Source organism: Genypterus blacodes, unplaced genomic scaffold (assembly GCF_046128005.1).
Source record: "Genypterus blacodes isolate CSIRO-AG114 ecotype Tasmania unplaced genomic scaffold, CSIRO-AGI_Gbla_v1 ptg000067l_1, whole genome shotgun sequence".
NCBI lineage: Eukaryota > Metazoa > Chordata > Actinopteri > Ophidiiformes > Ophidiidae > Genypterus > Genypterus blacodes.
The window spans coordinates 2,874,781-2,888,554 of NW_027466879.1; the positions used below are offsets into that span (position 1 = coordinate 2,874,781).

Sequence of the window (13,774 nt, forward strand, 5' to 3'; positions counted from 1 at the left end):
ATTCTGGGGCCTCTATTCTGTGTGCTGCCGCCAATGAGAAAATTAACGACCAAACAGTAAAAACAAAGAACACTTGACTGGCCTTTCTAGCTAAATACATGTGTCCTTCTGAAGAACGCTCTGCAAAACCAGGCCAAGAACAACCCCAGATCCTCCAGAATTGCTTAACTTATCAATAAAAAAAAAATCTTTGCACAAAAGGAAAACTACTATGAAAGGAAACCCCTTGTCAACCTGAGTGAGAGTAGAATCTAAGTGGACACTGTGGACAGTGTCCGACGTGTATTGGCCTTCATACGTGGTTAGCCTTGGTCCTGTCGGCCCGCTCCTGCTGCACGAGGCTCCTGGAACTGCGTCTCTGCGTCTCGCTCCAAGGTGAACTCGTCCAGCGGTATGGTCGACAGCTGGGTGTCATTCAACGCATAGGAGACAAGGGACCTGTCCAACTGAAGCATAAAAAGAGGAATAAAACGCTAAATACAGGCATCGTGATTCATCCAGTCGTCCCTTCAATTTCTATATCAGCTTATCTCTTCAGTCATTATGTGACAGGCTGGGCCGCTCAGCCGTCCATCACAGGGCTGAGACATATGCATGTTAAATCATTGATTACACTGTGATTAAGCCAGGAATCAGATATCACGTATGAACCGTAATGTGATTAATATCTGCATGAGTTGGAGTACGCTAACTCAGAGTAACACACGTTAGATTATGCAACACTTAATTGATTGATTCAGGAATGTTGGCACGATTTACGGAATAAGCCACCTCCGCATACATTTCCTCATACAGCGATGGAAAATCTCATGCATGTGTAGAACAGCAAAACATAGAGACTGAGGCGTCACGGTCCCGGTTCTAATGCAGGCTTGTTGTCAGGTGACGATGCAAACCACCAAGCCAGCATAAATAAATATTCCATCCAATGCCTCTTTGGGTTTTCCCTCATTTATTCCATTGCCTCGCTCCAGGATGTTACATCAGTTTCAATTTCCCAGTGCTGTTATCACATTGGCAGCGTAGTCAAGAACACAGGCGGCTTAGCAGGTTGCTATGAAAACTGGCGTTTTATTTTCTCTCTGACTTTATGGACTGTGGCTGGCTGGGAGCATCTTGCTTTGATTTGTCTCTCAGCCTTCATTGGTTGTGGCTGACAGAAGGTGGGCTCCTCTGTAAACACAGGCATCTACTGGATTGGCTTGATTAAACGTATGTAAAAATAGCCTGGCGTTACTGTGACTCACCATGCATGTGTCTTGTGTGTTGGGACCGGTGAAAAGTCTCTCAAGCTCGTTGCTGTCCACCACTTTCTTCCCTGATGTGCTGCCGTTGACCTCTATCTCCCTCCTGGCAGCCCCGTTCAGCCCGGCGGGCCCCTGGGAGGAAGAGGAGGACGCCTCCATGGCTGCGCCGCGTCCTGCCTGAGGGGTGGCCTGAACTGTCTTACACGTCATTAACCTGGGGATTACATGGATATATACACACACGGGTTGGTTAAATATCCCTGAAGTGTGGAGAATGACTGTAGGCGAGGTATTTCCTGTGTAATTGTTACACACCTGCCCCGGTAGCTGAAGATGAGGAAGAGCACACAGAAGATGATGCAGGTGATTCCGATGTGGATGCCGATTATGATGCCGGTAGTGGACGTCCTGCTCTGTTCGTCCTTCACGCAGTCACACTGGGAGTCCAACACTGAGGAGACACAGAACACACACTCACATCAGACTACACACAAACAACACACATCACACAATCCCAATCTGCAAAACAGATAGTGCTTACTGACATCAGATAATACAGTAGTAGGTAGTGGAGTATATATTCAGTATATTAAACATAATGTACCATTTCAGTACAAAAGCTTCTGTTATGTGAGACATATGAGGTCAACTTGACTTTGCCCGGGGCCATGTGTCAGATTGAGTGAGAAGCCTTTTGGGGGAGCTAACATGTGGCAGCTGGCGGTCGTGTTTGGATGTGAGAGGCAATCACCAGATTTCTCCACCGCCTCCCGAAGTGAAACAAAGCGTATGGTGGCGTTTCCGTCTCCGTGTTGGTTGTATGCGAGCAGCTTTATCTCATAGACCAGTGAGGGATCTGGACAAAGGATAAGCGACAGAGGCGTTCAATCACAGCACAGGCTTATAAACCAACAACAAGGAGTACTATCGATCTCTCTATCTCTATAAAAATAATAGAAGAAACATCAGACTGAGCCTCGTGTCTCACCCAGCTGAGTGATGTTGTAGCGGCTGACATTGCGAGGGAAGGTGAAGGGACCGGTGAACAGCGGTGTGTGGGCTCTTCTGTAGTACAGTCTGAAGCCTTGGTGCTGGCCCATCTTGGAGGAAGGCTCCCATGATGCCTGCACCACACTGCTGTTCAGCACCTTGGTGTACAGAGACGGAGGCGCTGGCACTGCAACACAACACAACACAACACAAAACAACACACAGCATCATCACCTGAGCCTGTATCTGCATATACAGCAATATGTGAGTGTAACATTATCAACAAACTGAAATGCATTGATTCTATAAAGGTATTCAGTCGTCTATTGGATATCTAGTGGAGGGAATTCAAGTTAAAGGTCTTGATGTGTCAGATTGGTTCACAGGACTCGAGTCCCGTGGTGTTGCAATCGGCGGAGGAGAAAATGTACTTTTCTGAGGTGAGATGGAGAGTGTGAAGTGAAGTGGAACATTTTGGAGCTGACCTATATAGTGTGACCCCGTGAAGACCTCAAATTGAAAGTCACTGAATTCAGATTGCTTGAAAACTTAATGTAATTCACCTAAACTTGATCTAATTCTCATAAAGCATTTTCCAGATTTCCTTGCAGACAAGAATGCACAGGTTAGTCAGTCAATTTTTAATAGATGGATGGATTTCCTCCCACCATGCCTCTAAGCTCTATCTATGTAATTCAGTATAAATTGCTTATACAGTGCGCGTGTGTGTGTATGTGTGTGTGTGTTTAACTCACCCTCCCCTAGAGTGCTCTCAGTAACACTCTCAGATGCTTTACTTGCTCCATGTGATGTATAGGCTTTGACATAGAAGGTATAGCTGGTGGAAGGTTCCAGCTCCCCGATGACCTGCTGCATCGTCACCTTGCTGACTGCCTCCTGATACTCCATTTCCATTGGGTCTGAGGAGACGGGCGAGGGAGGTAAAGGGGACACAGGGAGGGAGGGAGAGAGAGAGAGGAAAGAGGGAAGAGTTAAAAAAAAAAAACAGGTCGAAAAAAGGGATGGGCGGACGTGCAGGGCGTGAAAGTGATGGAAAATAATAGACAGAAACAATAAATACAATCTGTTTCTGTCATCATTTTATGGTTATTGCCTATTTCATTGCTTTACCCATAACATCTCTGTTAGGTTATAGGTAATCTAGTGTAGCCCTGGGTGCCTGAACGATGACGCTTCTGTGAATTACTGGGCTGGTCGGAGAGATGAAGATGGTAAACGGGATGTGTTACTGCATTTTATCGCTCTTAATCCAGAGACACCCGACCATAACCGCTTTGTAGTGGCAGCCCCTCCACCCATTGGGCCGTACCATCTTGGGAGGGTAATTACAGGAGCTCCAATTGGTCGGCCCCTGAGGCTCTCAATTAACCATCTGATAGTAATACTGAGGAGAACAGAAGGAACAGCTAGGAAACGTGGCGACACACACCCACAGTCATGACTCCTACTCATACGTCATACCAAATATTCATTCTCACTTTATCCCAACTTCCTGAAAATGTGGAAAGCTACAGATTTCAGATGATGTACATGTTTACACAGAGCATTTTCATCTTTTCTCTGATTCTGAGCTCACCTACATTGTGTGCCGTGCATGCTTACCTGTTGTCCTGCGGATGTGAAGGACATAACTGATGATGTCCTGAGTGTTCTGCTCCGGTTCCCCCCAGGACACCTGGATGGCCGTAGAAGACAGAGCATCAGCCTGGACTTGGGAGGGCACGCCGGGCAGCCCGTCGGCCCAGAGGACCGTGAGGCGAGCGCTGGCCTGTGTGGAGCCAGCGCTGTTCTCAGCAATACACTGGTAGATGGCCTCATCGTCCTGACTAATGCCGTATATGGTCAAAGTACTGTAAAAGGAAGAGGAGAAGAGAAAGAAGAGAGGGAGTTTAGATTACAATATAATACGCCAGTCGAGGTAAGTCCTTTATTCCTAATTTTAATTAGGCGAAAGCATTTAAATTCAAGTGTACTATAGAAAAGTTGCTTTTGCCAGCATTAAAAGCCTAAAGCCTGGATTATGTTAAACTTTATCAATGTATACAACGGTGCACAACGTAGCTTAGTTAAGTAATTCAGTTAGTTTGTCAATACTTAAACTGTCAAACGCTTTTGGTGGTGACCGCAGGCAGTAAAGATGGATGTGTCAGTGTATCAGCAGTGCAAGGTACAGTATTCAGCCCTGTGTGTGTGTGTGTGTGTAAGGGAGAAACAGCACACGCAGCAGTCAGTGTACACAGAGGATCCTCGTCCAGGCGCTGCACACTGGGGTCCGAGTGGAACTCCCCGCGGAACAGATAAATGCGTTTCAGTGTTTTGAAAATGTAATTTGCCCACATCAGTAAAACCTTTCATCTGTCCATGCATATGTATGTTTATACTTATGTGCACAGAGACACACACACCTGTACACACACACACACACGCACACATGTATGCTCATCCTCCCACACTAAACTAAATCCTTCTTACTCTACACCACTCCATCATACATCCACCAATCTGTGCTCCTTGTCCGCATCCTTCCCTTCCATCTGGCCTTTCTACTGTGATGGAAGCACTGGAAGAAAACATTGTGCGTATACGTGTGTGTGTGCGCTTTGAGTAGGTGTTATTAGACCAGAATACATAAGACATTCCTTTCGTTGTGTTTGTCCTGAGGCGAAATGAAAAATAAAACATTTAACGTACTGTGAAAATGACGCCCTGTGGCACAAAATTCTTCTTCATGTTGTTTTCATGCCAAGACCATTTGTGTCGTATTTACGGTCTACTTGCACGGTGAAAAATGGAACATATGGCAAATGAATACCTGCAGTTTTGGAGAGGCCTTTAGCTTAGTTTAGGGTAACCCTCGCTCCTGGCATTTCAGGAGATCAGTAACGTTTCTCAGGTCGAGGAGAGAAATCCTTTTTTTCTGCTTCTGGTTCTAATGCTATGCTTTGAGTTACACACTGAACACTTCAATTGAATCCTACAGGAGTTCAGCGTGCAGTATCCTGCAGCGTACGGGCGATGTATCACTTCTTTCAGTATGGGAGACATTTTCTTTGTTTTTGACAGACAGGTTGGAGCCTCGGTGGGTTTAATCTAAATGTATTTCAAAGACTACAGCATGAAAATAGGAGATGTGTACCACTGGCCACCATCTGCACCTGAGAAATGGAACATGAGGGATGTGGCATTTCAACTGGATAGACCAACCCTGACCCCGTGGTAGAGTCAGTGAGGTTTGTAAGGATGGATTTTGTAAGGACGGGAGAATGCTCCTCTGGGTCAACAGACAGTACGGAGAAGTGAATCATTCAATTTCCTTTTAAAAATTGATGTCCTACGATATAATTATGCTTTTTCCCTGGGTCAGAACAGGCTGAGAGGTGGGAGAATCATTATTCTCCCCTGTGTGCCAGGTGGATTCAATCTGGATAATTATCAGGTCAGTGAGGCCCTTTTTATTTCACCTCCTCTGAGCCAATCTCACCTCTGACCTTAAAGGTGGCAGCAGCCGCCAGCTCTCAGCTCGCTACTCAACCGTCACATTTCTGACAGCCTTTCATATCACAGACGGATGGAGTGTTTGCAGACAGGCGGCATGACCAGACGTCAAAAATGCAGCAAAGAGGCCCCCAGGGGCGCACTTCCCGATGCCACCAGGCCCGGATCCCTGGAGTGTGTGTGTGTGTGTGTGTGTGTGTGTGTGTGTGTGTGTGTGTGTGTGTGCAGAAATTTCACAAGACATCGTTTGTTTCAGATAGGTACAGTGCCATTGGACTGCATGTGTACAGTCGTAAATGACCGGACACACACACACACACACACACACACACACACACACACACACATACAGACTTGTGCTGCAGACGTGTAGATTATGAAATTCCACACCTGCTGGCAAACTTCCTGCCTCAGAGTTTAGCGCGGTGTCTACATTTTCAGTGTGTATTCATGTAGAATTGACTTTTTATTACGACACTGCAAACAAATCCTTCAAATCTATTTGGGCGTGACTGAAATTGAAGCATTTGCTGTGGGGTTTGGTTTGGCAGCATCTTTACCGATTCATTCAGATTAATGCCCTGCAATCAATTAGCTTGTTCTGTAACTTTCCATTGAATATTCCATGTATGAATGCTGAGTTTCTGCACTCTCCTCTCTCTATCATGGCGGGTACACACCTTCCTCCTACTGCAGCTAGAAATATACAACACAGGGAGGACATTTCGATGACTCTGGGGATGCTGGATGTCAATAATAAGATGGATTTGTTATTGGCTGAATTACAATAGTGATACATCATGAAAACAAATGTATTCTCTGATGCGAGCTGTACTACTTGATCAATGGTTGGGTGCTTTGAAAAGCAGCACTGTATTTATAAAATTTGTTTTCTCATTTTATACAAAACTATCACATATATCATAAATATTGAGGTAAGACAGGGTTTAGATCAGATCAGTAGATAAGTATTGGTTATTCCAGTGGAAAAAGCTGCAGGTCTGTTTGAGTATCACTCTCTTCTTTGTGCGCATAAATATGCAGCGGGTAAAAGCCGAGCAGAGCTGCCAAATGTTCTCTAGACTCAATGTGTGAAGAAGAAAAAGATGCAGAGCATGATAGTGAGTTTTGGGAGTTTCAGAGCTCTGGCCTGTGTTTGGGCTGCTTGGCCTACATGAGCGACGTACCCAAGCTGTCCTGTCCTGACAGGCCGACAGGTTGACACCATCATTTACTCATCAGTTCAAGGCCATTTCACAGATTGATGGATAAGGCTGTGGGCCAGGGGAGTGGCTGACATTGGGGCCTCGGGTCTGTTGTTCAGCTACTGAGGCTGTGTTTACACTCTGTTGTCTCTGAGCAGTACCCCATCAAAAGCCAGCGTGGCCATTCTGGATCCGCCGAGAGAGAAAGAAGGGGTGGGGGGTGCGGAGGGGGCTGTGGACAAAGGGAAAACAGGAGGAAGAGGTGGGGATGGGGGGGAGGGGAGGAGCGATGAGCTGTCTGTGGCCTGAGAGGAGGGAAGGGCCCAGGGATATGACTGATTACAGGCTGGGTCAGAGTTCAAGGCCAATGCCCAGGCCCCAGCTCGCTGTAATGGGGGCAGGAAGGGGGGACGTGGGGCACAGAGAAAGGGAGCCAATAAGAAAGGCAGGTCTTAGTGAAAGAAAGTAGAAAAAGAAAAGAGAGCGAGAGGAGGAGGGGGGGGGGGGGGGGGCTTTGAAAGGATTCTGTAACAAAATGTCCAGGTTTGTGCGGTCGACTGTTCCCTCAGATGTTGACCATTAATAATTAAACACACCACAGTGCTCACACGCATTTATTATTCTATCCGTCACTGCTTCTGCAAACAAATGTAAAAAGATCAAATTTACAGAGGGAGATTAAATTATAAAAACGTCCACAGCCTCACAACTTCATTCAGCAGAAGTAAAAATGCAAATGCTGGGCGGCAATAATTCATCAACTCCAGCATCACTCTGAAACACCTCCGCCTTTAGATGATTACACTTTGATGTGAGATCACAGCTTATATGCATTAGATGACTACAGAAGCAGCTTTAGTGACTTAAGAGTGAGACCGGTCCTTATACATAATTAGCAACAGCTCTCTCTCAGAGGTTTCTACTTCAAATAGTCGCCGCGATAGCATGTTTTACAGGAGCCTGGTCAGCAAAGGCTGATAATGAATGGGGTAACAATAATGCTTGCAGTGTGTGCATGTTTGTGTCTGAACATGTGCACAGGTGTGTGTGTGTATCTGGATATGTGACAGAGGCTGCATTGGAAGCAGAACAAACCCACACACACGCCCTAAGCATCAACTGCTGTTTACATTTACAGCCAATCTGGACTTTTACTGTCACAATTGTAGCTCACACACATCTCACATATCTTTGTCTGCTCGCTCTGTTTTTGTTTGTGTAATATGAATGCAGATAGAAACTAAAGGGCAACACATTCTTGTATTTGCATATCTGATAATGCATGTGCACAAACTGAGTGATGGCGTGCAGCACTGAGCTGTTTACACACACACATGCAGGCTCACCTGCTTTTTGATTAATGTGTGTGCATGCGTGTGTGTGAATGAAATGTTCAATCGATTCCCCCTCGCTTTCCTTGTCCGATTTGCTCTTGAAGGTCAGCGTTATGAGAGACGGCCAAGGGGAGAAACCGCCGTGTGTGCGCATTCTTACACGAACATGCAATCATACCCACCGCACACATTAATTAAAATCTCTCTGGAAGCTACAGTATGTTGCACATATGTATATAAGCTTCCCCGATCAGATGGGGTAAACGTATGTGAGAATAGTGCCATTGTGCTGCCCGGAGCAGTTGAATAGCATTTGCATATCATTAGGTTTTGTTTTGGGCTTGGTGAGGAGGTATGTGCCCTGTGCCGGATCATTTTCCATCTTTTCAGGAGCTCCAGCATAACAACACTGTACCCCTCCATCCACAGGAGATACATGGCAGAGGTATAAAAAAGCCTTTGGGGCTTTGGGGTAAAACTCAGCTTACTATGAATTTTCATGTGTGTTAGTTCTGTGCAGCACCCTGGGGACGGTTGCTTCTCGCATTCAGGCTCTACAGTTAAGATACTTAACTAAGATTACGCCCAGCGCCGCGATGAATCAGATGTGATGTCTCCAAGCTGCGTAGCTCGCCGATTGGCCGCTCAGTATGAATTTGTAACACACACATTTTAAATGGCTGACTGCATTTGCTGGTCAACTAACTGAGTTTATGAGCTAATTAGCTAATGGTGGAGCTCAAGCTGAGACCTGGCTCCTTAACCAATCACAGAGTCGGGTTGGTGATGCATGGGATCCATATTACAGCAGGTCATGCACTAATGGTGGCAAGTGGAAATACTGTGATGCTGTGACTGCCCACTCTGTCTTCCACTCCCGCTCCTCATTTGTCCATCCTGCCGACTCATCATTTCTCTTTTGACCACCCGTCCATTTTTCTCTCTTTTTCCACATCTGAGACCGGCCACTCATTTGTTTTTGTCCCTCTCTTCCTTCCTGCTTTATTAATCCCTCTCTCCATCTCCCTGACTAATATAGACTGGGGGAGGCAAGTGGGAGTGGAGCAGCGAGCGTATGGAGGTGTCTGCTCCTCACTTCATTCACTGCACTGAATTGCAAGTATTGATTTTTGCCGCATATCAAATGTAATCACTTTATATTTCTCCTTTACGAATAATAACACAATTTCCTGCCAGGGTCAAGTGGAAAAAACACAACGATAGAATTTACCCACAAACACATCTGCTCAATGAATAGACTAGTGCAGTTTAATGTTGTTAGTAGCAAGCAGGAGGAGGAGGATGGAGTAATAAGAGGCTGGACTGAGTGACTTAATGGTATCAAGTTAAGCAATGAATTTATGAGTGGGAATGCATCCGACCACAAGAGATTTAAGCATCACATTATCATGATGCCATCGGCCATTAATCTGCAAAACTGTAGCTTTTACTGCTCATGTGCTGTTTCTTTTAACTGTAATTCACTCCTATTTATCAGCCTTTTAATGACACTAAGGGACAGGAACATTACGACAGAGTCTATTCTTCTAAATGATGGCAAAAACTTTGACTAGAAAACCAGGACCAACTCCACATTAATCCAGGAAATGATCTGTTAGATGTTACTGCGCTGCCACATAACACTATAAAACACAAAATGCAACATAAAGCTTCTTAGGTTAGAGTTATTGAGAATGATATGTAACCAAACGGCTCTACGGGTCGTCCACATGGACATTCCCGGCCACTGCTATGGGAAAGCATCCAAATTACAGCCAATATGTTTGCTCACATATGTTATTATGTATTCCACCCCTTTTCTGCCAAGACCCGCCCCCCCGAGCGCTACGATTGGCCAGGCGCCCACGCTCGCGCCAGCCAATGCGCAGCAGTGTTGATTTTCACAGCTGCCATCACGCTGATTCCTTACCAGTTCATTCAAATACCATTAAATCTATAGTTTAAATATGGATGTTACACCACTAAATCTGTATTTAGATCTGGGTGTTACCCAAAAATCCGGTGAACATTCTTCCCGAATGCCACTAACTGAATGTTTGCATTGTCTACAACAGCGGTCGCCAACCACCGGGCCACGAACCGGTACCGGGCCGTGGATCATTTGGTCACAGAATACATTTAGCAATAACTTATTTTGTTTAAATGTTGTGGCTATCTGAGTTTGCAGGGTGTTTTATTTTGAAAAATGACCGGATTCTCTCCTCATCACATCCGCCTGCGTCTCTTGACACATAGTGTCTGTGTCACAGCTGCGATGCCCGAAACATTAAGACCCCCATGTTAGCTAAAATGAGTCAAAAACATGTCTGGAGAGCGTCTTTGAAAAATGGTAAAGGCTCAATAATGAGACTGCAGAAGAGCCTAAGACTGGCAACAAAAAGAAAGCTGCATTTAAAAAAAATAGTACCAGGAGCGCTGCTTAAAATGTTGACAGGTGAGCCACCCGCTCCAAGCCGCTCTGCGTAACGTGGCGACCGGCTATCAAACGAGGCAATGGAGCCTTCAAAAGTGCTCCGACACACGGAGACCGAGCAGCCTGCATTAACAGACGACCCTGCGGAGTTTACTGAAAGGGAAAAAGAAAGGACACAAGTAATTCTCGAAGGCCACCAAACCAACACACGTGACCGCACTGAGAGCTTCATACTTAGTGGCTAACCTAATGCCAAGGATCCTGCCTGCCTGCTGCTAAGAACATTTAGGAGACGCTGCAGTTAAAAAGAGAGCAAATGTTCCTCTCTGGGCTGCCACCATTTCCTGCAGTGACAGGAAGAAACACCGGATTGATGGAGTGGCCTGGACATCAGGGACACAGCTGGGGTGTCATCTTCTCCCAGGGGTTCTGCAGGGAAACCAGCTCTGATCTGCGTTATGGTGAGTTGTATCTATGACGCAATTAATGTTTGTTGACTGTGATTGGTGCTGTTTGTGTTCGAGGTGTTTGGTGCTGCCTTTATTACTTCTCAGCTTCTTGATTCGTGTTCATTCTCTTTGAAACATCTGTTGAGTTTCTTCTGCATTAATTAAAAAATTCCATCCATCCTCTGGGCTTGGAGGTGTGTACAGACGTGGACTGTGAATCAGGAGTCAGTCTGGTATCACTGCAATTGTCATTAATAGTCAGAGACCAAGGTTTTCTATTACCTTGTTTGTATTTGCCACAATTTGGACCTCCCCCTGGAACAGATGTGTCTCTACATTCAGGGACATCTACTGTATCTCCATAAAGCGTCTGATCCTGGTGGGGTGGGTTGATTTCACCACATCCACATCTGTGCAGGGGCTACATCTGTATGTTATGTTGATACATGTGCAGGGCTTGTTTTTACGTCTCCAATACCGTCCAGTCACACATGTTAGTCCAATAAAGAAGCCTGTCACAAGGTTTCCACTTATATTACATCTTCTTCAGGCTGTGGACTCACGTATTAAAGAGTCATGTCCGGATAAAATATTGAAACCGAGTCAAAATGTTTGTATAACACAAGTGACTGTTAAGTGATAGGCATGTAGTTGTCGAGCTGTTTGGCCTTTAATCACTGTGTTGCTATTTGTTACACTGAGCTGCGGGCGGGTTCACACAGATCAGCAAGCAATATGGTGTCCTGCTATTTATAGGCTGCTCTCTAGGCTTCAGCTTCATTTTCCTTTGGTTTCGTCTAATGAATTAATGTTCTGGAACAGGCAGCACTTGGTGGAACTTTGAGGATGTCTGATTATATTACATTATATATTAAGACTGAGATCTGAATGGTGCAATGAACTAGTGATTATGCTCACCTAAGGAATTGGTTTGCTGTGACCCCTGATGTAAGAAGTAAATATTGTGTGCTAGTGCAGTTTACAATTTATCTAAATGTATTTAATTTATAATCAGTATTTTGAGTACCTATGCTGCAAGCTGTGTCAATTCACATTCAATTAATTAAGACGTGGACTGATGATTCTTATGTTTAATAATAATAACAATAACGTATCAGGTTTAAGTCCGATATTGCGCTTTGCAGTGTTTTTATGAAATTATTTTGATTTATCAGTTGGTGTTGATTCACATAAAATGAATTGTATGGGATGATTCACTTTTTAACAATAGTGTTTTGTATTTTAATCTGATTTTACCTGCTGGTTTTGTTGTTATCCAGCTGTATTTTAGGGGTTAAGGTTTAGATAAACACTGTTGCATTGCCTGGCCTGAGCGTGGGCGCCTGGCCAATCCCAGCGCTTGAAGGGTGATTGAAGGGCGGGTCTTGGCAGAAAAGGAGTGGGATCCATAAGAACGCTCCCCACATACAAAGGCTTAGATAAATTGAGGCTCATGTCTTGGCAGGCATGAATGCCAGCAGCTGTAGTGTTACAAGCAACAGTTACAGGGTGAGACTGAACCTTTAATGATGCCAATCATTAGATCAGGGAAGCAAATCAAGGCAGTGCTTAATGCAGATATCCATATTGATGCAGGGAGTTGGGTCTAGCTATGCAGTGATATGGCAGGTGGCCTGATGATCATGGGTGAAATCCAACCACATTAATGACAGACACTGCATGTTTTATGCATTAATGGTCTACAGCAGGGCTCCAACCCAACCCAGTCCAGTCTATTCTGTTCATCGCTTTATATTTTTCCCACTTGTTGTCCAGCAATGATGTAACTAGTTAATTGGGTCGCTGGATACTGAAATATACTTTTTGTACAAATATTGCTGTATAGTTCAGGTCCCATAATGCTACTACCAATCACAATCATATCCCAATAAATGTATCTAACATCTTATCTTATTTACTATAGGTAGGATTTCCTCCCTCCAGGGATTTAGGTGACATGGTCCTTCTGTATTGGCTAAACGGACTTCTTCACTGCCCTCCTTTCGCATGTTGTCCCAGTTTCCTGACAGCAACTTTGAATACGAGGTGAAAGCAGTTAGTGGCATGTCAGGAAAGAGGAAGCCTGCTGGATCGAGGCTCATATAGAACTCGCTAACTAGCTTTGTAGTTGGCTGTTTGGTAGTGGAAAAAAGTAAAATTGTAATATTCCACACCATACTGGTCTACTTCCTGCTCTGTATGTGTCACATGAATTCAAGGATTCAAGGACAAAGATGTAATATTAGTGGATTAGTTTGCAAACTCGTGTGACACTGGATTAACACTGAAAAACAAAACCTCTTAAAATCCACACTGGACACAAAGACACTCATCTACCTGTTGTTGTTTCTGAGTTTGACGTGTCCTCCGGGCTCCAGGATCTGTCCGTTCTTCAGCCAGGTCAGCTGAGGCTCAGGCTCGCCCTGTGCTTGGCAGGTGAAGATGGCAGTGGTGCCGACCGGCCGAGCGATGGACTGCGGAGGCTGCACAAACTCTGCAGGGGCTGACGGAGGGAGGAGGGAAAACACAGAGTGAGACCACAGAGACTCTTCCATCAGTGTGTGAGAGAGAGATAGATTTCAGCTAGATCCATAAATTC

The 13,774-nt window shown here is 45.1% G+C and overlaps 1 protein-coding gene across 1 annotated transcript in view; it reads right to left on the bottom strand.

Annotated features, from left to right (window-relative positions):
* Nucleotides 1-302: 302 nt before the first annotated feature.
* Nucleotides 303-13,774, bottom strand: part of igdcc3 (immunoglobulin superfamily, DCC subclass, member 3) — a 54,741-nt gene continuing 41,269 nt past the window's right edge. Inside the window, exons 7-14 of the mRNA XM_076156218.1 lie at nucleotides 13,513-13,678; nucleotides 3,861-4,108; nucleotides 2,993-3,157; nucleotides 2,236-2,424; nucleotides 1,999-2,103; nucleotides 1,563-1,698; nucleotides 1,248-1,461; nucleotides 303-446 (exon numbers count right to left, since the gene is read on the bottom strand). Coding sequence (XP_076012333.1) covers nucleotides 303-446; nucleotides 1,248-1,461; nucleotides 1,563-1,698; nucleotides 1,999-2,103; nucleotides 2,236-2,424; nucleotides 2,993-3,157; nucleotides 3,861-4,108; nucleotides 13,513-13,678 — 1,367 coding nt within the window. The remainder of the gene's footprint in view (nucleotides 447-1,247; nucleotides 1,462-1,562; nucleotides 1,699-1,998; nucleotides 2,104-2,235; nucleotides 2,425-2,992; nucleotides 3,158-3,860; nucleotides 4,109-13,512; nucleotides 13,679-13,774) is intronic.